Source organism: Lepidothrix coronata, unplaced genomic scaffold (assembly GCF_001604755.1).
Source record: "Lepidothrix coronata isolate B3197 unplaced genomic scaffold, Lepidothrix_coronata-1.0 Scaffold2, whole genome shotgun sequence".
NCBI lineage: Eukaryota > Metazoa > Chordata > Aves > Passeriformes > Pipridae > Lepidothrix > Lepidothrix coronata.
In genome coordinates this window covers 697,620-723,897 of record NW_016690182.1, presented here as the reverse complement: position 1 = coordinate 723,897, position 26,278 = coordinate 697,620, and the positions used below count along the sequence as shown (strand labels likewise).

Here is a 26,278-nt window from a genome sequence, read left to right as displayed (position 1 = left end):
GAGGTCACTTATATGTAACAGCAATTCCTCAAACAACACCACCCAGGAACGCACTCCAAGGCGAGCAACCAGCTACAAGCACTTGCAAGATGCCGCCTATTAGGGTGGGAAAAGTAAAAACTATTCATTGTTTTTCAAAATTTCAGCATCAGAGAAGAAAGCAAGGGAAAGGTCTGGCATCCGAAACAACAGTCTGTCAGCCCAAGGACCCCCAGTTACAAACAAACTCTTTATTTCCTTCTTGGAATAAAGCCTGGCCAAATCTCTCCACTCCTCAGATGGGATCAGCAGGGGAGAAGCATCCCCAGTTTTGAGCTCTTACAAAGGCACTGCTGCAGAGCAGGACTCATGCAGACCAGCCAGCAGGACTGGCCTTGCTTTTCATCTTCTATAAACTTCACTTTTTAAACATGCTGGGCACAAAAACCCTTCAATGTCTGTATTACCAGTCTTTTAATTCTTCTTCTGTGCAGTCCTGAGAACATGGTAAAAATAAACAGAGGCTTCCATCACCTACTGAAAAAGCAAAGGAAAAAGCACATGCATGGCAGCTAAAGCGAAGCTCATTTTACACTTTCCAGTCACTAATACACAAAATGCAAACCCCTGGATTCCCTGATGAGAATACATGGTCTCCAGGGAGACCTTTCAGCACCTTCCAGTACCTGAAGGGGCTACAAGAGAGCTGGAGAGAGATTTTTACAAGGGCATAGAATGACAGGACTAGGAGTAATGGCTTCAATCTGATCGAGGGCTGGTTTAGATTAGATATAAGGAAGAAGTTGTTCCCTGTGAGAGTGGTGAGTCACTGGCATAGATTTCCCAGAGAAGCTGTGATGGCCCCATCCCCAAGAGGGTTCAAAGCCAGGTTGGATGGGGCTCTGAGCAATATGGTCTAGTGGAATGTGTGTCTGCCCATGGCAGGGAGGTTGGGCCTATATGAACATTTGTGGTCCCTTCCAACCCAAATAATTCTGTGATTCCATGGTATTTCCTCAGCAAAAATAAAAATACCAACCTTCCTCCACATGCACAGAAAAAGCTATTTTTTTTACTTGCTTGTAGCTTATTGATTTTCAGTTCTTCAAGTGAATCTGTAAGATTTCACCTCTAACCGCCCTGCATGTGCTTTTATGTTACAGAGCAATTTCGGGCAATAAAATGTCAAAATAAGATAAACAGGTAACTGTGACAAGTCTTCCTAAGGGTAGAAAAACATTAGCAGCACCTGCCGCATTTTCCATCTGCTCTGAAGTACCCAGGAGAAAAAAACCAGAACTTTTATACAGTCAATACTTTGTAAGATATGACTGGTCTTGATTGCTTTAGGAAAACCCAGGACGTGTAAATATAAATACACACACACACACATATACATTTCTATACAATGAGGAAAGTAGTATAAGATCTACTCTAGAATCCATAGGGCTTCAGGTTTAAGTGCAGCTCTTTTCCTTCACCTCTCTATTCCTCTGTTTCAATGCTGGCCTGCAGGCAAGGGGTGAGTCCTGAGCAGGAGGGAAGGAGAGAAATTTCTGGTATAGGACATATCAGGAGAGAGTCTCATGTGGAAGCAATTGCCCTCAAGGTTTGCAGACAAGGGCTGCTTTCATACCAGCGTGGTTATGACTAACCCAAAGAGGGTTTAGCCTGCCTCATTGCCTACATTTTCTCATTTCTCACACACCCCAGGCTGGGCTGGGTGCACTGGGGCTCAGTGTCACCAGCTCCATCACAAACACAGCAGCTCTGCAGGGACAGGTACTGTGGGGCAGGAGTGGGCTGTGCAGCAGCACTACCAGTGTAGGGCAACAACAGGGACAGGTTCTGCATTTCAAAGAAGCCCTTTGTTGTCACCTTAATTCCTGCACCACCATCAGCAGGTAAAAAAGCTTCCAGGATAGAGCACCTCTGCTTTTCCACAGGAGACATCTGCTTTCCAGAACATCTTTTGACTTCCCCACAAAAAGAACACTGTGCCAAGGAAGCAAGCCTCACTCTCTCAGCACCCCCACTGTCGGGGTAGAACAGGCCCCTCCTACCTCAGCGAGGCATCTCTCATGGTTTAGTCTCACCAGTCCCCCTTGCAGCTGGACATGGTCCTGGTTTCACTGGATGCTGGAGCCCTGTAATGCCCCCAGGACCCCTCTGGCAGCCACAGCACAGCAACTTCAACCTTTTCTTGCCATACATTGTCCAGGAAAACACATCCCCTCCCCAGGGGGATTTAAGCCCATGGAGGTGGGTGTGACACCCCTTGCTCAGGGGTAGCTCATCAGCCCATCAGCCCCATCCCAGGCCTGCCTCGCCCAGCTGTGCTCGAGGCTCTCAAAAGCCAACACCAAACCAAAACAAAATGGTCCTTCATTTTATTTACAACTAAATTGCAGCTGGGGAGGGAAAGAGAAAGCAGACCAAAAAGGAAAATCTTGCTAAACTTTTATATTAACTACCAGTGCGTGCGCGCATCTAATATTTTCAGAAGTATGCTCTGGTCTTCTCTAGGTTTCTTTAGTTGTCCTTACTGTATTTCCTGTTTCTCTGCTCATGTCACAGGGGATCCTGCAGCCAGACATCTGGCTTTGTGCCAGCTGTGTGTCCCTGTGTCATAAAAATCCCATTTTTTATATTAAGGGGTTCATTAACTTCATTGTCCTGGCCAGGTCCCAGTTTGAGTATGTACAATCCCTCCAAATATTCCTCTCTTACTTCAACCAGAAATGTCTATTTAAATTACTTCCTGCAAACTATTTTGGACTTTTTTCCATGCCTATTTTTTTTTTTTTTTTGATTGCAAAACAGCTGTCACTTTTCACCCAGGAGATGGTTGTATTTTGATGTCACATTAGTATCTCTATCCTACACAGTTATCAAAACCAGTGGAAACCTACCTCCAGGCAAAGCAACCTGCTTACAGTTGAGGAAAAAATTTTGCATCTTATTTATAGGGAAATTCAAAAATTTTGCACACAGAAGGAGTACAATGTAGAAGGAAAAACATAACAGTTTATTAAATGTGCTGTGATAAAATATCTAGATACAAAATAAATTATGTGCTCCAACTGGACAGACTTATAAAATGGTTTGATGACTCAAGTCTATTTAAAAGGTAATCTAAGCAAGCTGTGACTGCACAGACATTGCAACTAATCTAAAAGACATTAAAGTTTCCCTGACCTCTTAGAAGCAATCAGTTGAGCTAAAAACCTTATCAGGAGACCATGCTTGGCAGAAAACATAGAAACATATTTCAGTTAATGGTTCAGACCCACCTGGTTGCTCTGGAAACTGACCACGGACTCTAAATTCTATCTCTGCTGTACAGTGCATTACTTATAGTACATGAATAATGGATACTATAAACAAGCATTACAAAGTGAAAATTCAGTTAACAATATTATGCAGCTTCCCTTCACAACTGTAGTTCATGAGAGATACAAATGTTATGGTTCTTATCACCAGCAAAAAAAATTTGCATATCCCATCACAGAGTTCTTGCAAGAACCCATTCTGCATTTCTTATCTCAGGGTTTTTATGCTAAGAAATACTGCATTAGGTCCAGTAATTTACATTTTTCCAATAAAATTCTAAATACATATGCAGTAGCTCTTTATTGAGTGACTTCATGTTATAAATTATAAGCTTGGAAGGAAATACATTAGAACAAATATTGACTTCCAAATAGTCACCATGAGTGAGACTTTATCCTGGTATTGAATTATCACACCTCTTGCCTTTTATAGCTCTATCTTATCTCCCTGTTACTATTACTTTGTGGCAAGTAAGTAAATAAATAACACTGCCTCGCTTCTGACAGTTTGATTCATTCGGTTCCATGTGGCAGAAACAGCAGGTACAAGTCTGTGCAAGGGTTTTCTAGCAGCTCTGCTCAGACAGACATTTTGGCATCTGCAACTATAATTAACAGTGTGTCCCATCACCGAGCATTGCAGGCTTTACTGTGGAAGCAGCAGGTGAAGTCCAGTGCCTGTTGGAAAAGATTAGCAAAAAAAGTAGCAGTACTGCTCTGGGATGTCACTGAATGAACACTGCCTGTTCATTCAACACGTCTGCTCCATGGTTTTTCAGCAACTCTTTAGTAGATAATCTCAGCCTTTACTACCCTAACACCACAGTTACATGTGACATCTGGTTAGGAAACAGGAGCTCAGGTTGCAGTTACAACTGGATGACTCCATTCTCCCATCTTCCCCGCTTCGGAAGCAGCGCTGAGACTCCCCAAAAACCAGCTCCAGTCAAGTCAGCATGGAAATATAATTGGTGTAGCCTATGGACAGAACCTGTTGGCTGAAGAACTGCATGAATACAGCAAAATCTGCCCAAAAACAGAGGTGGGGAAAGAACACAGATAGAACATCTTGGATACAGCAGTCTTCATGCTCACAAAGCTCCTGAATGGAGAAAGTGCGTGTCAGCCCTCACTGTGCCTCCAGCCCAGGGTGACTCCCTGTCTCCACCCCTTGCCTACAACCCAATGCCACCTTGTGCCCCAGCTTGTGACCACCCTGGCTCTCACACCCTCCTGTTCACAGCTTGGCCATGCTTTCCTTCCCAGGAAAGGGCAAGGAAATGGCTGTGACAAACTCTGCTTCCACAGCACCCGGTGGATACACATGGGCACAAGAAAGGCAAAGGGCCTTGGAGGGACACACAGCGAGGAGACCAACAGCAGCACAGAGAAAGTTTCTTCCCTGATGAGGAAGGCCAGGGTGCAGCAGGCAGCTGGCTCACAGCAGGTGGAAGAAAACACGTGAATCCAAGGATGTGTCTCAGATGTTCTGGGTCATTCACTTCCAGGTCTAAGCTGGACAGCTGAGTTATATCTGAACTCATTTGTCAATTCAATCTGCTTTGTGGGAGTCAACAAAACCCAAGCTGTTGTTCCAAATATTTATTAAAAAATAACTGCAAGTGGAAAAGAAATATCAATAAGCAGTCCAATGGCAGATTTATTACAGTTTTAACAAGTAAAGGGAATGAATCTACTTTATCAACAAAAATAGCAATAGGAAAGTATACTGAATGATTCTTAATTAAACAATAAAATGGAAACAGCATATGCAATACACATTTATATATAAATATATTGGTTACATTCTTCTTAAATAGATTAAACAACATTCATTAGCAATATCCAAAAATATTTCTTCATGGCAAGAGAATCATCTTCTTTCACAGCACTACTGACTCTCCACAAGTTTCCACTACAACAATCTTAGAGTTTGGGGCTAGAATAGGTATTCAACACCACCAGGTCAAATCTAGAGCAAGTGATTTGAAATCACTTTATGTGAGATCTCAGAGAGAGTTAAGGCCAGGTATGCAGCAGGTGGAATTGTCAGAGCATGATTTAAGCGGTGGGATCCCCTTGAAATCTCAAATTTGGATTAAAGCTAGATTCCCACAGGTAAACTGTGACACTGCTCAGGATTCCCTGTTATAACACACTTCCCTTTTTCTGTAAACAACTGTTAACAAAAATAAATTCTCTGTACCCTGTTAACCATTTCTTAACATAAAAATAAGGAGCTGCTTGGGTAGTTTTTAAATAAGTCAATATAAAACTCTATCCTATCCTAAGTGCTGCCTCTATCAAAGTGCTAGCAAATGGCACAGTGTTCGAGGCCATGTTCCCTGCTTTTCATGGTTCATATTGCAAACCTCAGCTCCAGCAAGACTGAGCTCAGGACTCCAACCATGGTGGTTGCATCAGCCCGGCTCTGGGCACCTTTACTGGGCCACCCAGAGCCCTTCTGAACAGGTCATGCCAGGGCTCTTTGTGCTGTCAGATGGACAGTGCCCATCACAGACTCATCCCCACCCTGCAGTGGTAGCAGGGCCTGCACGTTCAGGGAGCTGCTCAGATCCACCCCAGCACAGCAGGGACTGAGCCTGTGCCCTGTGGAGACCTGGGCAGGAGTTGGGCTCAGACCCAACAGCAGAAGATGAGCAGATTCCACTACCATTTTGCATAGTTTGGTTCAGTGACTCTCTGTGAGTCCTGGAGAGATGACCTACCACCCTCCTGCTGCTCCCCTTCCTACCAGGTGTAGCAGGGACTCTCACAGCTTGCCTGTTTGGGACCTCTTTGGACTTGGTTTGGTTCAAATACTTGCTGGCTGTTACTTCGGAGCCTGAATAAGAAATAGTGCAAATACAAGCTTAAATAAAAAAAAAAAAAAACAAACCACATTGCCTTCACTGAACATTCAGTTAAAAAGACAAGGATCCATAAAGATGAAACCCCAGTTTTAGGGTATCTGAGATATTTGGCAAACATGCACAAGATTCTTCATGATTGTCTTAAAGGAGTACGTTTCCCTTGGCGCTAGATGCCTCAAATTATTTGCTAATGTGAGTCTAACTAACACTGTTGTGGCTAATTGCAAATGACTTTGAAGACTAGTCATGGAACACAGGACATCTCCCTGGCGAAACGGGACAAACACTCCCTGCAGTTATGGATTCCTCAGTGCTTTTCTTATCCTAGTTTAACTCCAAATGATTTTGTTTGCATGGAATGGTGTGAATTCACCCAGGGTGGTTTTTCTGGAAGGCGAACAGACCACGTTTTTTCTGAGGGTCAAAATACCTTTATTTGGCCATGCTCAGGCATATTAAGAGACCAAAACAGAACTCTGTTTGATTCCTATTATGGGAGGCTGGCTGCAGTGCATTTTAAAACAACAATCATCTGAAGTGGCTGAGATGTTCAAGTTTGAAACTTCATAAAGTGCCAGGGCGCTCTACAAATGCAGGGACCCCCCTTGGTACTGCAGAGACCCCACATGGCAGCAGGCACGCTGCAGAACTCATGTAGAGTTTCTTGGCCCACTTAATGAAGGGGCTTAACTTCTCTCAACTCCTCTTCCCCCCAAAAATCAGCAGAACATTCAGCAGCAAGTTGCTTTAAGCAAGCAACGCACAAATGGCTCGCTATCTTCACTATGGATTAGGCACACAGCCCAGCCAGGGGTTTGGAAAATCCTACGTGCCTCCATCTCCAGGTGCCTACATGATACTGCAGAGTCTGGTCTCAAGTGTTTCAGGGTTCAGCCCCGGGAACTAGTCCTGCTTTGACTAGAACCAAAGAGAAAAGACCACTGTCTTCAACCAGGGGCAGGGCTGCCTGCTGTCCTCGCCGGGGGCTCAGACCTGCTCCTCTCCCCACTGTGCCACTCGGTGCACCTGCACTAAGTCAGGTGTGCTAGCCTGAAGGCAGAGTTACACCAGGGGGAGTTTTACCTGTTGATTTTATGGGACAGTTTCAAAGCAAGATCCACACATTTAAAAGCATAAAGAGATGAATTCACAATGAAACTAAGAAAACAAAGAAGTCATCATATTTACAGAGAGCTGCCATCACACACACTCCATTAAAGAAATAGCCTTATCTTTGCCCATGTGCTTGTTAGTAACGTGATAGTGGACTCCCCAGCACTTCAGGACATTGTTTCCAATCATACAGATAGCACACTTCAGGCTTTAACAGAATTGATGCATAATTATGCTTAAGTAGCTTTTGTCTCCCAGCTCCATGCGTTAATTACAGTTTTATACATGAATAAAATTAAAAAAAAAGTCCACTTTTTCTCCCCATAGCAAATTCATGTTCTTTGGTGGGCAAAAGCAGGGATTTTTGGAACATTGCCTTCCCCTTCTCCCTTTTCCTCCAAGTGCAAATGGTACTGGAACCTAAAAGCCAGCATCTGCATTACACAGATGGGACTCTGCTATGTTCTTTTCTTTTTTTATGATGTTCATGTAGCAGTGACTTGAAAGAAACATTTGGAATGAATGCTGGCCATGACAGGATACTGCCTAAATTAGAATCAGGCTCCAAGTATCTTCCTGCAATTAGATTATGTCATACGTTATATTCTTACTCATGGCCTGGGAAGGAGAGTGCAAGGGTACTTAATATTTGTAGATATTCAATTAAAATGAGTGCATCAGACACTCACTGGTCTGGATTCTGCCTGCCTCACATCCAGTCCAGGCTTGCTTCTAAATCTTAAGAGGAAAGAAAAAGGGAAATGAACGCACACACAGTGGAAGTCGCCAGGCCCATACGTACATCTGCTGGCTAATACAGCCTTTACCTAACTAAAAGGTAAAAAGCCATGCAGTTTAAACTTCATTTTATATAGTATGGGTTAAGTTAATGCTAGAAAAATAGAATTCAGAGGGAGGGGAGAAAGGTTTACGTGTAATAAATGGCAATTTTGCTGTCTCCTGAAGGTTGCATTTCAAGCATAACTGCATTTCTCCATGCACTCCGAACGCTTCCCTTTTGGGGTATTGGCATGCTTGTGGCAAAAGCAACCAAACCTATTAATGAGGCACACAGTGAAAGACGGCACATGAAAAAAAAATCAGTCCTTTCCATTCTGACATTCCTCACTCGAAGCCTTGATGCTGCAGCAGGAAGCCAAGCATGAAAGGTAGCAGACTCCTTCCTTGCATGAGGGGCCAAGCAATGCCAGCTGTGCAATGCACACAGCTAGAAAGGCTCTTATATACTATATATACAATTGTAATCCAGAATAAATAGTATGTCCTGACTCATAAGTGTATTTCAGCGTGGTTGTTGTTGGTTGTTATGGCTGGAGAATGCTTGCTTTTCATCCCTTCTGTCCCGCCCTTGGACACGTCGATGAACAGCAACCTGGGAGTCCACAGTGTCAGCAATATCCTTTTGTACTCCTTCCTAAAATTCTGGTTAAGAAGCCCATAGATCACAGCATTGAGGCAGCTGTTGAAATAGGCCATAAAATAGCTCAGGACAAAAAGCCATTCTGGAATGTGTGGCTGCACTTTTGAAGGATTAATGGAAACAGCAAGGCCAATAAAGTTTAATGGTCCCCAGCACACAGCAAAAAGGACAAAAACCACAAACATAGTCAAGAAGTTCCGGATGTCAGCTGCTCTGAGCTTCTGCTTGCAGTCTTGTCTCACCCGGTGTTTGACCTGAATCACTAAAATCCAGATCCGTAGGTAGCAAAACGTCACGACGGACAGCGGGACGATGAAGTGAACCACCACCACCGTGATGGTGTAGGACGTACTCACCGTCTGGGCAAAGGTGCAGGAGTAAATCCGGGGGTCGTACTGCAAGGAACCAACAAAGAAGTTTGGCACAATGGCCACCACCGTGAGTATCCAGGTCAGGCAGAGATAGCAGCAGGTGTTCTTCAGGTTGAAGAGCTTATCGTACCGAAGGCTGTGGCAGATGTAGCAATAGCGGTTGATTGCGATCGCCGTGATGTTGAAAATGGACCCGATGACACTTAAGCCCATCAGGAACCCGCTTATCTGGCAGTGGACATTTCCCATGGTCCATCCATTATGGAAGATGGCACTCAAGATCAGAGGGTATGGATAAACTGCAACCACAAGGTCTGCGACGGACAAACTGACGACAAAGATGTTGCCTACAGAAAAGAAAAAGAGACCACGAGAGGTTAACGTATGTCCAGATAGACAACCTGCAACTCAGAACTCCTCTTCAGGCCTAACTCTTCTCATGGGCTTCACTCTAGTCTCCTTTTGGAACTTGAAACCCTAGAAAATAAGACTTTGCTCTACTAGTAACAGCAATGGAGAGTAACAAGGCACAATTAACCTGCATGTTTCCTCTTAGGAATACTCTAAACTGGAAGTGTTACCCTTAATTTGGCTATAGCTGTGGGTCAGATACCTGTGGTCCTCTAAGTTGTGTAGGAGAGAAGGATTTTGCTCTCCTTGTTAATCAGCCAGCCCAACAGTTTCTGTCCATCACAGGCCAAAGAAGTATGGCAGGCAGGTTACATTTCAGTGTTTATTCATTTCACTGACAGCACTTGCACGGGAAAGGTCTTTTTCAGTCTTTTGCATGTGAACAGGTATATTTTCAGCAGAATGACTGCAACGTTCATGCTAAGGAGTGTGTGTTCTTCCAGGAGCCATGGTGCAGCCAGCCTTGATGTGCTTATTTGGTATATATTCCTGTTCCCTTAATATTGAAGTTGTCCAATGCAATACGGAAGGTCAGTCACTCCTTCACTGCCTTGTCCTGGGCAGACAATGTAATTAATAAGCTGCAGTCAGCCATTTCTGCAGAGTACATGCTGCAGATTGTTCATTTAGGCTCTAAAACAAAGAGAGTTGAGAATCTGTGCAAGTATAAAATAATTTAAGCCTTGCTGGATTGAAAACGGCACAGTGCATGGGACACCACCTGTCAGCTCCACTGTGTGGAACAGCTTCCAATGAACCAGGCAACCAGTGACCTCCTAACAGCACTTACGCTCATTTTATGAGTCTGGCGTATTTTTAGGGAGGCAAAAAGCCTTTCTGTTCAGTTTGCCAGTCAGTGTAGAGGATTGCATTAAGAAAAGGACCTTGAGCTCTTGTGGGAACTGGTGTAACTACAGGACCAGCTATAATGTTGAAAAGGACATCTGTGAATATTCAGTATTCTGATGACCAGAGAGACTGTTGTTTCAGTGGGAGCTCAACACTTCAGTTATAGGGCAGCAGACTAGAAAAAGTAGTGGTTTACCAAACTCTGCTACTTTGAGGTGTATCCGCGGTGGTGTAAAGGAAAACATTACTAAATAGTAGATCTATATAAATATATATAGAGTGTATATATATACAGTAGAGGCTATGTGTAACACATTTAAGGTGTTAACACCTCTGCCCTTATGTGATACAGGCAACATCCCAGCCAACTGTTCACACCTGCACTTCCTCTTCAAACCCTCCTATCCTGCTGTCTACTAGAGCACACATATTTTTTTAAAAATCACTAAAAAGAGGTATTTTTCTGTAGTATCCATGAAAGGACTCTCAAATCTCAGTTCAGCCAGGTCAGTGGCTTTAGCACTTGGAAAACACACCCAAGGGCTGTCAGAAAGCATGGCCGCATTGCCATTGCATTTGGCTCATTGCTATGTTTGTGCCAACAAAAACCATCAGGACAAGTCAACAGTTCATATCAGGCCACTGCATGCTGACCGGAAAACAGTCCAGACTTGAGAACGGCCCCCGGCACTGTGGAGCTGAGGCAGCTGACACAGTGTCACTTAAAAATAAGTATTAGTGGAGGTCATGTGGAGTGCTGAAATCTTTTCAGAGAGAAATTTTACATAGAGAGGTTTACCAGAGCACACAGCTTCTTTGGCTGCTGGGCCTCGGCGCTGCTTTCTTGCTGATTTAATAACTTACTGAGAGCTCTATAAAATGCGGTCACCAAAGCTGGTCCCTATGTAAATAACTCCATTTGTGCCACTCTCAAGGGCAGAACCACTGGTTCTAACCTGTGATGGTGCAGGCACCACAGAGTCGGAACGCTCTTCTGAACCAATTTTATTCATTCTATCAAAAATATGCACTTCAACAAAATGCATCCCCAGCACCAGGATTTCATTTTGGAAAGCTTTTCCAAAACCATTTTCAAGGCAGAAAAACAGAGAGGTATCAGCAACCCAATTTAGGAGACTTCCAGAGGACGCCTGGAGACAGACTCAACTGATAGGACCACAACTCTTCACTTAGATACACGTTTAAATACACACGCAGCTGGAGAGCAAGTCTCTGCCTTTGCTGAGGATGAGAGTCACATTCAGCACCCAGTTCTGAATCAGGCAAAACAGAACAAAGCCGAGTATTTCCTAGTTAAGACAGCACATCAGTGGATTTAATCCAAAGTTTAGTAAAATCATAGGGAAAATTATTAGTCTCACATCACTGCCAGCTGCTGGGATAAATAAGCAATCTCCACCAGTCTTTCTTCACTAACTTGAATAGTTGTGTGGAAGTAAAAAATATAAAAGAAAAAAATCTATAAAAATAATTTTCACAGGATGGTCTTCACAGTTTGGATTCAATCCAAGAGCACAGTATTGTGTGTACTATTTTGACACGACTTCATTGCATGTTGCTCCAGCAGGGAGAAAATGAGATGGTTTTATCAAGAGAAGAATAATCTCCTCCACGTGGGGAGCAAACTTGCCCTCCTCTGCCCCAAGCTTTCACCTTGCAGCCTCAGCTCCCCTGTCAGCTGGCACATCTATGGCACAGGCAGGGTGCTAGGTGCCTGAAAATATGGTCAGAAAGGCTCACTCAGTACTATTTCACAGAAAGAAAACCATCTTCCATTTTATTTGGGAAGTGCTCAACTTCATAATTTTCTTCTGGTGAGATGAATGGGAAGGTCAGACCCATATAACAGACACTGGAAGGTCAGTCCTGAAAATCAGTGCATTTTTAATGACTGAGTACCGAAAAGAGGTGGCACACTGCATGCCACCAAAGCAGAATATGCAAGAGGAGGCTCCAGCTGAGGGACAGGGTCAGGCTCACTGGCACTGTGACAAGGTTGCCACCTCCATTCCACACCTCCCACAGCTCCTTCTTTTCCCTGCACATGGACCAGCAGCAGCCTCAGGGCAGCCAGGGCCAGGCTTCAGCCCTCCGTGGGGACAGAGCATCATGGCATTCCTGCACACAGAACTGGAGGAGCACTGGCAGCCATCCCAGCTAGGACAAGGGGGCCCAGGGACAGAGGCCGTGGTGGCACAAGTCCTGTCCTGGTCGTGTCCTGCTGCCAGGCAGCACCACAGCCAGTGCAGGCAGCTGAGCTGCTGGGCCTGCCATGGGCTGGAGCCCCAAAAGCAGGAAAAGGAGACAGTGAGAGCCAAGAATGGCAGGGAACAGGAGGATGAGGCTCTCTGTGCACCCCACCTCTGCAGCCCCATCATCTCTTGCATCCTTGTCTCAGCAGGTGTTGGCTGGTGGGAGCCAGGCAGCCTCTACAAATCCCTCTCTCTCCTTTCAGGCTGACAAGAGGAGATCATCTCCTGGCCCACAGCAAGCACATGAGCAGCACCATAGACCCCATAGGCTCTATAAACCTCATGGGCCACAAAGGCCCCTTAATCATAAGACATTTAACTTAATTAAAAAATAATAAAATAATAATAATTAAAAATAATTAAAATTCTAATAAAATCTTAACAAAAGATTTCAGTTTTCTAATGGTGCTCGTCTGTGACTGGTCCACTGGGAGAAAGATGGGACCTGGCCTGCACCCCACGTCCCCAGGGGCTGGCTTTGCCCATAACAAAGGGCTTGGAGTGCCTGGTGGGAAAGCTGTTGCCATGAGCATCCTTCACAGCAACCCTGTCAAATCCCCCTGGGGTGTCCCTCCTGCTTGGGGATCAGCCCAGTATGGCCAAGGTGGCACCACCAGCCACCATGCACAGGTTCCCAGGCCATGCACTGATGCTCTGTGCTATTGGCTAATTATTAAAATAGGAGTAACTTGGGTTAAACATTGCTTCAGCCTCACAATCCCTGGTTTGCTGTGAGACCACTGTGTGCCAAGCTCTGTGGTAAATAGCTCATGGCTTTCCCTCTGGAGGATGAGAAGAGACCCTCATTCCCAAGGACACTGCAGAATATTAAGACATCTAATGTGTCTTTTAGGGAAGGTAAAGACCAGTATCCTGCTGGATACATGATCTTCATCACTGCTTTTTTTGCATTTTTCCATGATAAAACAAAAGAGTCTTGCCCATAAATAATACCATCAGGACTTTATCTCCAACTTAAATTTATCTGCTTCTGTGACACTATTTTCAGATGTATCTTTTTATCTTTATTGGCATGTGACTGTATTTCCTTATTAGCTTTCACATTTTCCGTTCCTTTTTTAACTTCTACTTAGTATAAACTGGTTTGTGTGCCACTGTGCTCCATCCCTCAGTTATGGAGTAACACATAAAGAGGGAGGAATGGTGGAGAAAAGCATGTCTAACACATGGATACTGGTAATACAGACTTGGCTACATTTTCAGAGAAACTATAAATCCTTTTATATTACAGAAGTCCAACTCAAAGCTCAGATTATAGAGGTACAATACACTGTTCACAGTGTAATCCACAATTGTTTGGAAAAAAAAAAAAACCACCCCAAAACAACCTGGAGCCTAGCTGCTTGAGCAGATTATAGACATGTGCAAATAATACAAGTGGGAATTTATCCCAGAACATCTTCTACCCTAGTATTCCTGTCTTTGAGCTCCCCCTCTCCCTCCCATAAATCTATTTCTGTTCATTCTAACTCTGCTCCTGTACTCCAGCAGTTCCCTGGCCCTGCCTCTCATTTTGCCTGGATTATCCAATGACACAGTTTATATGAGGATTTATTGTCAAGCCCTGGTTCTAAGAAATGTGGAAATACCTCAATGAATTCTGCAAATCAATAAACCACATACGTAAAGCTCTTCACTGGCAGGCTGCCCCAACAGCACCTGACTTTCATTCTGTGGTACTGTTCCACGGAGATTAACTGAGCACCGCTGTAGAAACAGCAGGGTCACTGGCCCTGCCTGCCTCAAGAGGTTGTTGGAAATCCCCTGGTGCTCAAATTCCAGTCCTAGAGATCCAGCCTCTCCCTACTGTTCCCACACAGCAGCTGTGGGCTGTCCTTTACAGGCTGTGGTTTAGGTATCCTGAACCTATAGGAGAGGGTAAAAGGCAAGGAGGGAGGAGGAGGGAGGTAAAATATTTTTATGAAAATTGTCTCTTTTTCTACATCTCAAAATGTCCAAAGCAAGCACCCAAACCTCTTGTTTCTCTGTTATCCATATAAAGCTCTCTCACACTCACATTCTTTGCTGAAGTATTACACAGCTACAGAACTGCTTCCTTCAGGTGAACAAGACAGAGATGCTCAATGCAACCTGAAGTCAGTACTGTTATTTTGTAAAGCCAACGCTGAAACTGAATTGTAATTGTCCTGAATGACAGTATTTGCACCAGAAATACAGTTGTGTGGATCAACTTCTGCTCAGCTGGCACAGTCCAGCTCCAACTGAGCCTGCTGTCCAGGCTGCCCCTTCCTCCCAGCCACTGTGCAGGGATTTGAGTCCAAATAGACAGTGCCCAGCACGGCATTTTAAGGCAAACAAAACCACATACAACAGCCTCAAAGGTGGCAAGTGAGAAGCTGACCCATGAGCACAATGGACATGAGTGCCAGGGGGCTCACTGCATGACCAGTCACCTTGCTGCTCCAACCTCTTCCCAGCAGTGACATCAGACCCTGGCATCTGTCCAGCTGCTGCCAGAATAACTGACAGCTGCAGAAAAGCAAGTCTGAAAACCTACATTGAGAAAAAGGTGCTAAGATACACAATGACATAATGCTAAAAGTTTATTGGTGTGACTGGTATGTTTGCAGTGACTTTTTACTATCATAATGATAAGCCACAGCTTACAATAAATAGAATCTTAAACTTTATGTTTGTTCATTCAGGTTTTATGAAAAAGTCAACAGACGCATGTGTCCCAGATAAACTGGAAGTAAGACACACGTCAACCTCACAGAGATATATATATAATGAGGTTCAGTAAACAATTTAACAGGCAATGACTGTAAAGCAAGCCTCTGATGACCACTTATCATAATCTAATACTCTCTGTTTAACCCTCCAAAGCTTATGCTCACTGCAAAGCAGAAACAAAATGTACTGTTTGCCTGAAGCAAAAAGATAAAAGTCATAAAGAGCTTTATTCAGCATGCAACAAGACTCTTTATTACCTCTGATAGCCTCCTTTTCCTGTTTGTTTTTACCTGCCACTTTGCTGTGTGATTGCTTGTGTGTCACTAACCTCCAGCCTACAGATCTGAAGTGTGTTCTGCAAACTAAGTGGCAGTTCATAGAAAACACTTTCCGATCAATTTTCTTCCTTTTATAACATAAAGATACCACTGACCACATGCAATCATATTGATCATGTACTGCTGCAACTTAAATGGGTAACAATGCCCTGGTGTTGGGGGATGCTGATCCTGCAGCCCTTGCTCTGACAAGCATTTCTTATATCACCAACTCTGAAGGGTCATTTCTGGGGTAGACAATATTTACCCCACCAAAGCACATTAAGAACCATCCTTCTGCTGGGGACCATGACCTATGGCACTGCTCCATGCTAGCTCCCGGATTCCAGGGCACTGAGAACACCACACACAATGGCACAGGAGGAATCCCAGACTGTTAACTGCCATCTCTCTCCACCGTTCTGATAAGCACTAATACATCTGACATGCCCACATGACAGCCCAGCATGTACTTACTCATTTTGACAACTGAAAATGTTTGACAGGGGAGCACAAGTGAAAACTGGAGAAACTCTCCCTGAGATACAGGCAATAGGGGGGAAAAAAATATTTGTTGTTCAATTCATTAATCCATAAATTTTAATTGAGGATTTTATTTGTGTATTTAGGGAGCCTTTTCAAAGAGAGGAATAAACAAAAGAAAGGAAAAGGCATTCAATTAATTATCTGTTATCATTACTCCATTAGGATTCAGAGGGGGATAAAACGTGGTTTCCTGCAGTTAAACAGACAGTGCAGTTGGGCTGTCAGCTGCTCTCAAATCCTGACAGTGCTGCATAAAATGATACAGAGGGTAATAACACAAAGGACAGGAGGTATTGCCAACCCATAGTACCCTTAGGACATAAGGTTAGAGAACACAGAAATATTCAATTTAAGGACATCATCAAGGTCCTAAAAAATGCGTAAAACTCCAGAATAATTTAACTTTTTCCTGAAAATAGTCCTTTGAGATCTCTTGGCACAACCGTGAAGACAAAGAATAGCAGCATGTGCTGGGCTACCATTACCTTGTTTGTTGGCATCATTCCCCATGGGAAAACTGTGGGCACTTAGAGCTGCTCCCTGCCTTGTGCCAGCCCTGTAGATGCACAGGAGCAAGGCCAAGGCAGTGCAGCAGGCAGTCTGCAGAAGGAACTCTCCTCCTCCTCCTCTGTCTTCCTTGACTAGGCACTTTGGCATCATTTTGGAGCCACGACCATCAGTTACATGAGCCTTCTCATCAGTACCTCGCTCCAGTTGTGAAAGCTGCCTTTCCCTCTGGACCTGTGAGAGAGACTTGCTTCCAGGAGGAGGAGAAAAACCTCCCAGTATTTACCAGAGAAGAAAGGACCAGCCCTCCCCCCTGTTTCAATTACATTTATTTTGTTATGCACCATATATTCTTTTGGCTGATGGCTAAAGAATTGCTTACATTGCCAGGTGAAGGACTGGATTACTGGATTTTACACTTACTTTAGGTCATGACCTTTTAATTGTATTGCTGCCAAGACCATATTTGAGCCATGCCTTCAGCTGCTCTGATTGAACGCAGCGAAGGGCATGAGTTGGCAGTGCTCACACCCCAGAGATTCATAACTTTCCTCTGGCTAAGGCCAATGAGATTCACAGTCCTGGTTGAGCTCAGAGGTCTGTGGAAATGGGTTGGAAATTAGAGACCAGCCCTGTTCACATGATTTCATATCTTTCCTTATATCAGTTACCCTTACAGTGAAAACAATGTAAAGGGGAGGATTTTTCTCTTGCTGTGACGCAGATGGTAGCTGGACATTCACTCTTGAATGAATAAAAAGTATTTTAATTACGTCTTCTTCTGAACCCTTAAAAAGTGGTCAGCCCTCTTCTGTACCAGTGCAGAGCGACTTCTCCATTTTCAGAGTTCCAGATATTTTATAAACAAAAAGAAGTTCTTAGACCATCCCAGAGAAACACTGTTTGGCAAGTTTCCTCATTATTCCCCATTAATCCTAACATGTCCTGCTCAGCTTAGGCAAACCTTCCTGAAAAGATGATCTGAACACAGTATAAAGAAAGGGGAAACAATGTAAAGTTGACATTTTACCTACCTCCAAAAATTTTCAAATTTCTAAAAATACCATTTTCTGTTCAGTTAAGTGCCTTTTAATGACTTCTTCCTGTGTTTTCCTGGAAATTCTGACCCTTTTCATGAGGGAAAACCACAATGCTGCAATTCTTCCAGATTTCTAAACTTAGCTCTTGTTAGTGTGATGTTTTTCCTGGATGCAACTATGACCACTAAATCTGCTAGTAATGGAGGAGGAATAAGTGGTGGTCTTGATCCAGTTCTTAATAAATACAAAAAAAGTGCTAAAAAGTGCCCCTTCTGGTTATGTGCTCCAGACTCCTGACATTTCACTGTTTTATCCACTGAACTCATCGCCTGCACTAAAGCTGTGAGATAGAGAGCCAATCCACTTAAAATCTTGGTTCTTCCCTGTATCACTTCCAAATTCTTGGACTAAAGAAGGGCCTGGAAACACCTCCTGCCTTCACAGCAAATCGCAGCAAGGCTGATGGAGAGCAAGTGTCGGAGGCAGGAGGCCCTTGGGACAACCCTCCAATTTGCACCGAGCAAGAGGAAGCCTCAGCACCTCTGTCAGCACCAGCTGAGCCTGCATAGCACTGGCTGCAGTGTCTGACTCTGCAAGGACACCATGGCTGATGGACACCTACTCACTACAGCAGCTTCTCTTGGGAGACAGTGGTCTCTGGGAAGAGTCTAAACAAAACCCCATGCAGCCAAAGGAGAGTGAGTCCAGGTACCTAAACTCACACTTGACAACTCAGACACCAGTGTCACCCTCTGAATTCCAGCTGTCTCCTTCTGCCTGAAATCCCTGCTGAGTGGTTCTATGTGATTTTAAGAAGTCACCTAATTCACATCCAGGCTGTGTAGAGTGCAGGCCAATGCTCCTATGTTTACCCTCCTATACTGGCCACATGGGCACAGGGGCAAGCTCTACCAGCCCACGTTAATTCCAAGCCCATTATTTCTCAACTGTTTTGTAAAGTGCCCTGAAAGAGGAAAGGCCCTGTATAAACACAAAACATTATTATTGCCAGCATCCATTGAAATGACAAACCAACATCCATCCTCTCCAGGTCCCAGCAGCTGTACTGCCACCATTTGCCATCTGTTACTATTCTAGAAAAAAATCTGTGAACTCAGGCTTAATAGACTTAATAATGCTCTTTTGCAATTGTTGCTGGTCAAAGTGTGTTCCTGGCCTGGAAAGGGGCTGTGTGCAAGCAACCGATTCCTAGGCAGCTGTCAGGCAGAGCATACAGTCGGATGTGAACACACAGCTGATTTTATTGATGAAAATCTTGTCTGACTGCCCTGGAGAGCCCTGCTGAGCCACCACAGCTGAGCCCAGGAGCTGCTCCTTCTCCTCCCTGTGTCTCACCAGCATGGTTTGTTGACTAAACCTTGGTGACGGCACCAGCCACTACACCCACGGACATCCACTGAAAAGGAGCAGATGTTACCCTGCCACAATTAACAGCTTGACATCCCAGCCTTGCCATCCCAGGGATCAGTCTCTCTAGTCCCAGCCTTTTCTGCTTAGTTGGTGGGAACAGGAGGTGGGTTTTTTCCTTGTAGCTCTTTTCAATTGTATATAGAAACGATGAACCTACTAAAAAAAAAGTTACCAGACAAAAATGTTTCTATCAGTGAAGGCCATTTAGCCTTTAATTCATTCTCAACCAAATCTTGTTCAAGTCTGTTAGAGGCAACACCTTTGCAGACTGTGGCAAGTCTGTTGATTAAGCCTTAGGATGGACTGAAGGAGTTGTGTGAGGTGAGGACTGTCCAAGGCAAAGAGGGGAAGACTCCAAGCAGCTGGCTTTCCCAGGAGGTGTTAAAGGCCGTTTTATGAGGGTTGTTTGTGTACACACACAGGTTCACCCTGGGGCTGCATTAGGTTCCATGATACCAAACTCAGATGCCATTTTCAAGGTAGACCTTAATAACCTTTTCAAAAATTCAGACTTAAAGTAGCATTGTACAGAACCCAACTTCAGAGAAGAGCAAGCTGAGCTTAGTGCATAAGGAAAAAGCTCAGTCTGGACACAGACCAGCACAACACAGTATGCTGCCCGAAATCCAGCCCCTAACAGACTGATCTAACTGACCTCTAACACGTACTGATCCTGGCATCAGTATCTCCTCTAGCACTCTGTTCAACAAGAGCAAGAGACTAACATACAAAGTCACTTGCTGTACAAAGATAGAGGTAATTTTTAGATCAAAAAGGTAATCAAAATATGAAATAACTAAGCCTAAATCAATAATTAGAGGAATAGTAACAGAAGAGCTTGAGCTAAGAACAGAGTTACTCTGGGTACAGATACTAAGACAGAGCAGCTGTGCTCTGAGCATCCTTACCTCGGGGAGGCAGAGATGGGCTCACATGCCAGAGGAAGGTGATCTGCTTTCCCCACTCTGGGTTGTTCTGGAGGCTGTTTCCCTGCCTAGCTGATCTTGCCTCCTCAGGAACTTAATGAATTTCAGTTCTCCATTGCCAAGACAGATTAGTCCATGCCATACAGATTATTTGGCTGAAATTCTTTTCTCATCTGTTCTGAAGAGGGTAAACAAATGCCATTCCTTGAACCAGAATCTGATCTCACATAGGTAGGGCCAGTCTGAAACGAATGCAGCGCAAGTGGGCTTGTCAATCTGCTACCCCTGCAAGCTGTCTAGAAAGGCATGAAATTTAAGTTGTACCAGTCTGCACTTTTCTTAAGAGTATTACAGGGCAAATATTAGGTTTATTAATGAAGAAAAGCTGTCTTGAAAGCAGGTGTCAAAGAAAGGGGAATGCAGGGATGTAAGGAAGAGAGCCATCATGCAGAGAGCTGTGGGATGCACAGCCTACAGCGGGAAGCTGCCTTGCTCATAGCCAAATGAACACTGCAGTGTGCCCTGACAGAGCTGCCTTTCATGTGCCTTAGCAGTCCTTTTTTGTACAGCTTAGATTTGCCTTAAATCTGTCCTCAATGTAACGGCACAGCATCCTTTTTCTCTTGCTATAAACAATGTGTTGAGTAAACAGGCTGAAAATAGGGCTGCCAGGGAATGGAGGAAAGCAGACCTGCTTCTCTCCATCCTCACTCCTTGGATATTCCCCAGACTTAACCTACTTGGGTCTTCCTGTCTCATGCACCAAGTTTGCACTTGATCTGATCAGTCAATGGCTGGATGCCTCCCTAAATCATAGCTGGTCCCTCCTTGATTTGGGCTTGGGGTGAGGAATTCACGGGCCAAGCAAAGACATCCCTGACCATGACTCATGGGCAGGACCCAACACACTCTGGTGTCAATGGAGACATGCTGAGCATGTACCAGATTGCTCATAAATGGCCTTGGTAACAAACCAGCTCCACTCTGCTCAACTTTTGTTAAGTACTGCTAGTTAAGTACTGAACTGATTAGAGGTTACCTAAATGAAGGCTTGGGTGTTAGAGCAGTAGCAGGGTGATAATCATGGTAAGATATTTATTCTACTTCTGCACAGCAGAGTTTCCTAACTACAATTAGGAAAAGAAACATAATTTGGACCCAAATTATCTCCAAGGTGATAGTCTCGTTGCAGGCTACAGCACAGTCCTGGTATGCCTTACAGTGCTGTGCTGCAATTGTGAGGCTTTTCTTCTGATGGCCTTAACGTGCTTTTTTAAAAAAATTGGTGGCCAGTGTTAGAAAAGCAGGTTATACAAAAAAACTCCCATGGGATAGATTTAGATCACAGAATTCCATACAGCCCACGTGTGTTTCTCCTGTGTCCTCACACTAAAACTGGCAATGAGGCAGGTACAGCCACAGTATGCACATGCAGCGAGGATGAGGCTGGAAGAGAAACACTGCCATGAGGGACAGGAAATGACTGGGAGCTACTTACATTCCTGTTCATAGTTAGTCCTCCAAACCCAGCATCCAGCCCTATAGCAAGGAAAAAGTTTGAGCTACCTGAGGTTGAGCTTCACAATTTGCTAGGAAGAGGAATAATACTCCTTACATTATGGATGAGCAAAGAATGAGACCCAAGGTTTTCATGGCTTCGTCAAGACTATGTGAACTGTGAGAGAAGTACTTCATGCAAATAGAAGCATAGAAAGTAAAAGAAAATCTGTTCTGGACCTCCTGGTCAATTCATAACTATTTACTAATCCCATTGGATTACTAATCCCATGGAGAGTTACTTTCACCTGCAAACACTTTAGGGACTCTGATACAATTACATCGGCAAAAGACCAATGCAAACAGTTAAAGTTGATTCAGCAAGAGCAATAATGATACTGGCGGGGGAAAAAATGCTCTCATGCCCTCCTTTTCCCAGAAAGGAGTCCAAAAACCAGTGTTTCCCAGAACACCATCAAAAGCTTCACTCCAGATGTTCCACGGGGTTTACAGGACTCGTGTCAAGGTTGGGTGGAGAAAGAGTAACAAGAAATGGTCAATCACATGAGAAACTTGGACTAGAGAGTCCCAAATGTATTGCTGGGTGGCATCTGCTTCTGTTTTATTCCTAAGGACTTATTAAACTTACTTATCTTTGAGGTGCAATGTGTGGGTCTATTAAAAGAGAAAATACGTTTTTGCATTAAAGTACACAGTAAACATGTTCCAACATGAATCTGTGTGAATAAATGGTTCAAGGGGGTGTGCTCTAACACTGAGCTCAGTGGGAGTCTAATGGTGGATAATATCCATCTGGCTTGAAGGTGAATAAGACTCCATGGGACTGTGACACCTCAGTGACTGGAGGAACATCTTGAAGTCAGACTTGTAGGCAGCAATACACACATTCAAAGGCAGATCTCACACTTGTGTATAATAATTGATGAGGCTGACAGACACTTCTGTTATCAACAGCTTCCAATACAAGAGCATCACTGCATCCTGCTCCCACACAATGTTTTGCCCTCAAAAAAAAAAAAAGAAAAAAAAGCACAGAAAGAATAAAAGATGCTGAAAAAAGGCCAACCACATAAGCCAAAGAACCTCTGACGTACTTAGCTCAATTGCCTAATCCTGAAATACCCGAGTCCTACTTTCTCATCTGCAGTGATAAGGGCAGGCCTACTTTTAGAGTTGTATAATCACCATCAAGTGATGGTGCTTTCAATGTCCCCTTAAAACTTTTCTCCCCGTTTCCCTTTTTCCCTCTAATGAACTTTTTGAACTTTTCTCAGCAAGAAATAAATCAAAGAGATTTCTTCTCTCTGAAGCTACTTAACATCCACACCACCATATCTGAAAGTGGTAAAATGTAACTTGACTCCCATCAGGAACCAGGGACGCTTGGAGAGGGCTGCATGCAACCCTTTAAATGTTAACCCTAAGTGGGCCTTTTAAGTCATCTGGTGGTTGTTAAGGGAGACTCTGCTCCCTCCTTCACTGTTTGTATAGCCAAGGGTTTGACTATGAAACCCATCAGCAACAACAGAGTGGAAGGGACCCTGCAAGGTTGGCTGACCATCCCCCTCAGTAAGAGCATCTCCTCCTAAAAATTACTGACAAGAAGGAGCATTTCTTCACTTGGAACAGGTTGCCTGGAGAAGTGGTAGAATCACCATCCCTTGAAGCATTCAAAAAAGTAAGAATGTGGCAGCTGTGGACATGGTTTAGTCAAGAGCATGGCAGTGCTGGGTTAATGGTTGGACTTGATGCTCTTAGACGTCTTTTCCAACCTTGATGAATCTATGACTTCTACATAGATATTGTCCTTATTCAAATCCAAGCTACATTCTACCCTGCCTCCTACAAAAAAGGGGTTTAGGCATGTGCTGGTTGAGTAATCTCAGAAACAAAGGAATAACTGAACAGCACCTTCAGATAGTGTGAGATCTCCCCCCAGGCAGGGAAAAAATAGAGGAAGAGCTATGGCTTTTCACACTGCCTTTTGCTCCTGAAGTGTTTGAATTTTTATCAGTTTTAGGGGTCACACTTTCATTTGCCTTCCTCTCCTATGACAAGAGAAATGGTCAAGATTCCTAAATTTCTAAAAGAAAAACCTCTCTTTCTCTATGCAGTTTCTGAAAAGCCCTCTTCTCCAGTCCTATATTGCTTTATCTAACAACAGTATTTTTTAAAGAACTGTCATTCATTAAGCATAAGATATTAATTCCTGCCTTCAAGTCTCTTCAGAGCCATTTGTGACCCTCCATTTCCTCTCCTTAGCAGGATTCCCTGCTATTTTTCATTTAATTGCTGAAATCCCATGTTGTTATCTGTCATCAATAAAGTAATTTTGTTTATGAACTAACTCCAAATGAAGAGAAGATTTAAGGATGAAACAAAGCATGGGCTTAATACAGAGTCTTCTAGTGAGAAATGCTTGTCACAATCACTGATGTCATAAATCATAGTGAAATCTTAAGGGTAGTTGGAATATCACATATCATTAAAAATACCTTCCTGAAATGGGGCTGATTTGGCAGGGTTAGAAAGGATGAGAGTTCCAAGTCCTCGGCAGTGTAACACAGATGTACTAAGCTAGGCAACGAAAACTCTCAGCATGTTGTCCACCTTCTCCTTCACAGGGAGTCCCAAAGGCAAGTAACTAGAAGCACACAGAGAGGACAAGGAGATGCGAGGTGAGGTTAGCATGCACTACAAAGATCTTTGCAGAGATTCTGTCAAAAAATTTCCTTGGCACATTGCTGGCAATGGACGAGAGCTTTGCACATTAGTGAGTGGAGGCCAGCAAACACTCTCTGCTTCCCAAGCAGAGCTGGCAGCATGGTGTGCTATGGTGTGTATTCCCTCGTCAGGCATGGGAGTACACCATGGGCTGTACATTCATTTAGGCAGCTCTGAGAGCATGGGAGTCACCTTCAGCCTGGCAGGACCACCCTTGCACAACCCCGTGAAGTGTCTAACACTCAAATAGCTCAGTCAAGATCTGCATATACTCCAAGGAATCAGGAGGTTATTTGTAACGTCAGAGCTAGCAGGAACCAGGATTTGCAGCTTCAGTAAGAGATTTACACAAAATAACAGAGCCCAGATCTTGCAGCAAACTCTTCAGCCTGAACCACCCAAGAGCCTCCCCAGAGACACACTGTGCACAGGCTATCACATCACCCAGCTCTGACCACCCTATCTCCCACTCCAAGGGGGGAAGGTGAACCCCAAAGAGCACAGGTCCACGTCTGCTGACTCAGCACAACTCACAGCCTTCATTTGGGAGCAAGTGGAGAAACAAACAGCATTTACTGCACCACAATGAAAAACAAACCCGCAGTGATTGCCAGAAGTCAGTGTCTTGGCACTGGGAGCGCAGGGCGTGGAGTTTAACTGCTAACTAGGACAGGACAGCACCAAAGGGCAGAACAGGGGAAGAAGTCGACTTTGGTTCCCTCAGGAGCTGAAAGTCTTTCCCAAATTCAGCCACACAACACATCCTTTAAAAGGAGAGTAATGGATTCTCCTATGTTGGCAACAAAGCAGAAACTCTCATGCCAGCAATGCCTTCTGATACTAGCTGTCCTTTTATCATTTATTTAGGAATAAAACTCTCACAAGGCAGAGTTTTATCAAATGACAAATAACAGCCGTGGGGAAAAGAAAAAGAAAAGTGTTGCACTTCATTAAAACTCTGTATGACTCTAACAGCCAGAAACACACTGCCAAAGTGGCAAATACAGCCGAAAAGACAAGGCAGATCTCACAGCAGCTGTTAAACCAAATGGGAACTTGTTAAAATTAAGGGCCATTTTCCCTCTTTTCATCCCTCAGTCTGAAAACATCATGTAAAGAAATTCAACCTCTTATAAAGACAGACTGAATCATTAGCACAGAAGAGACATCAGACCCTTGCAAAGTTTTCAGATTAAAAGGTAACTCTTAATACCCAAGCAGCTCCTAAAACCCTATGAATATGTTAATCTGGTATCAGCTTAAATCCTCCAATAAATCTTACCAGACTGAATTTTACTGTTGTTCACTTGGTGTTCCAATATTCCTTCATAATATGCAAGTACTCAGCAGTGACAGCAATGCCATCCTGGACCAGACCACGCGTTTCCTTCTTCCCAAATAGGTCAAGGCCCCACCCGTCACCAAATATCAGCACTCCCAAATTCTCTACACCACCAGGCACTGGTCTCACCCATGAAAACTGCTGGGATTGCCAGGAGGGAACAGGACTGCACAAGGCTTATACAAGTCACACCTGAAGTTGATTTTGTGGAGGTACCACAGCAACCACAGGGAGTTCTCAGGGCTGAAAAAATATCTTGCAAGCCCAGCTACACATTTTGCCGAAGGATGCTGATTTCCTGAGGGGATTTTGCTTCAACCAGGCCAAAAATAAACACTGACAAACCAAACAAATTAAGTACATAACCAGCCAGCCAGTTCCAGATTATCCCACAGCGGGAGGGTACAGTGCTGACAGGTTTTATTCTCTGTTTCTTTAGAGGACAGTAGGTGATTGCAGTGCGTAATTCTGCATTTAATTAGTCAGAGCTAATCTCGTATTGGAAAACTGAACCTAAGGACAAAAGTCCTTGTTTCAAGCAAGGACTTTTCCAGTTAATTGCCATATAGT

The 26,278-nt window shown here is 44.0% G+C and overlaps 1 protein-coding gene across 6 annotated transcripts in view; it reads right to left on the bottom strand.

Annotated features, from left to right (window-relative positions):
• Window positions 1-3,023: 3,023 nt before the first annotated feature.
• Window positions 3,024-26,278, bottom strand: part of GPR50 (G protein-coupled receptor 50) — a 55,520-nt gene continuing 32,265 nt past the window's right edge. For 2 of the 6 annotated variants that reach the window (XM_017816886.1, XM_017816870.1), the window contains exon 2: window positions 7,769-9,456. In XM_017816886.1, coding sequence (XP_017672375.1) covers window positions 8,588-9,456 — 869 coding nt within the window. In that variant the 3' untranslated portion in view covers window positions 7,769-8,587. Of the gene's footprint in view, window positions 6,157-7,768; window positions 9,457-16,705; window positions 17,028-26,278 lie in introns of those variants that run through there. The other 4 variants (XM_017816913.1, XM_017816895.1, XM_017816904.1 and 1 more) reach the window with 4 other exon arrangements.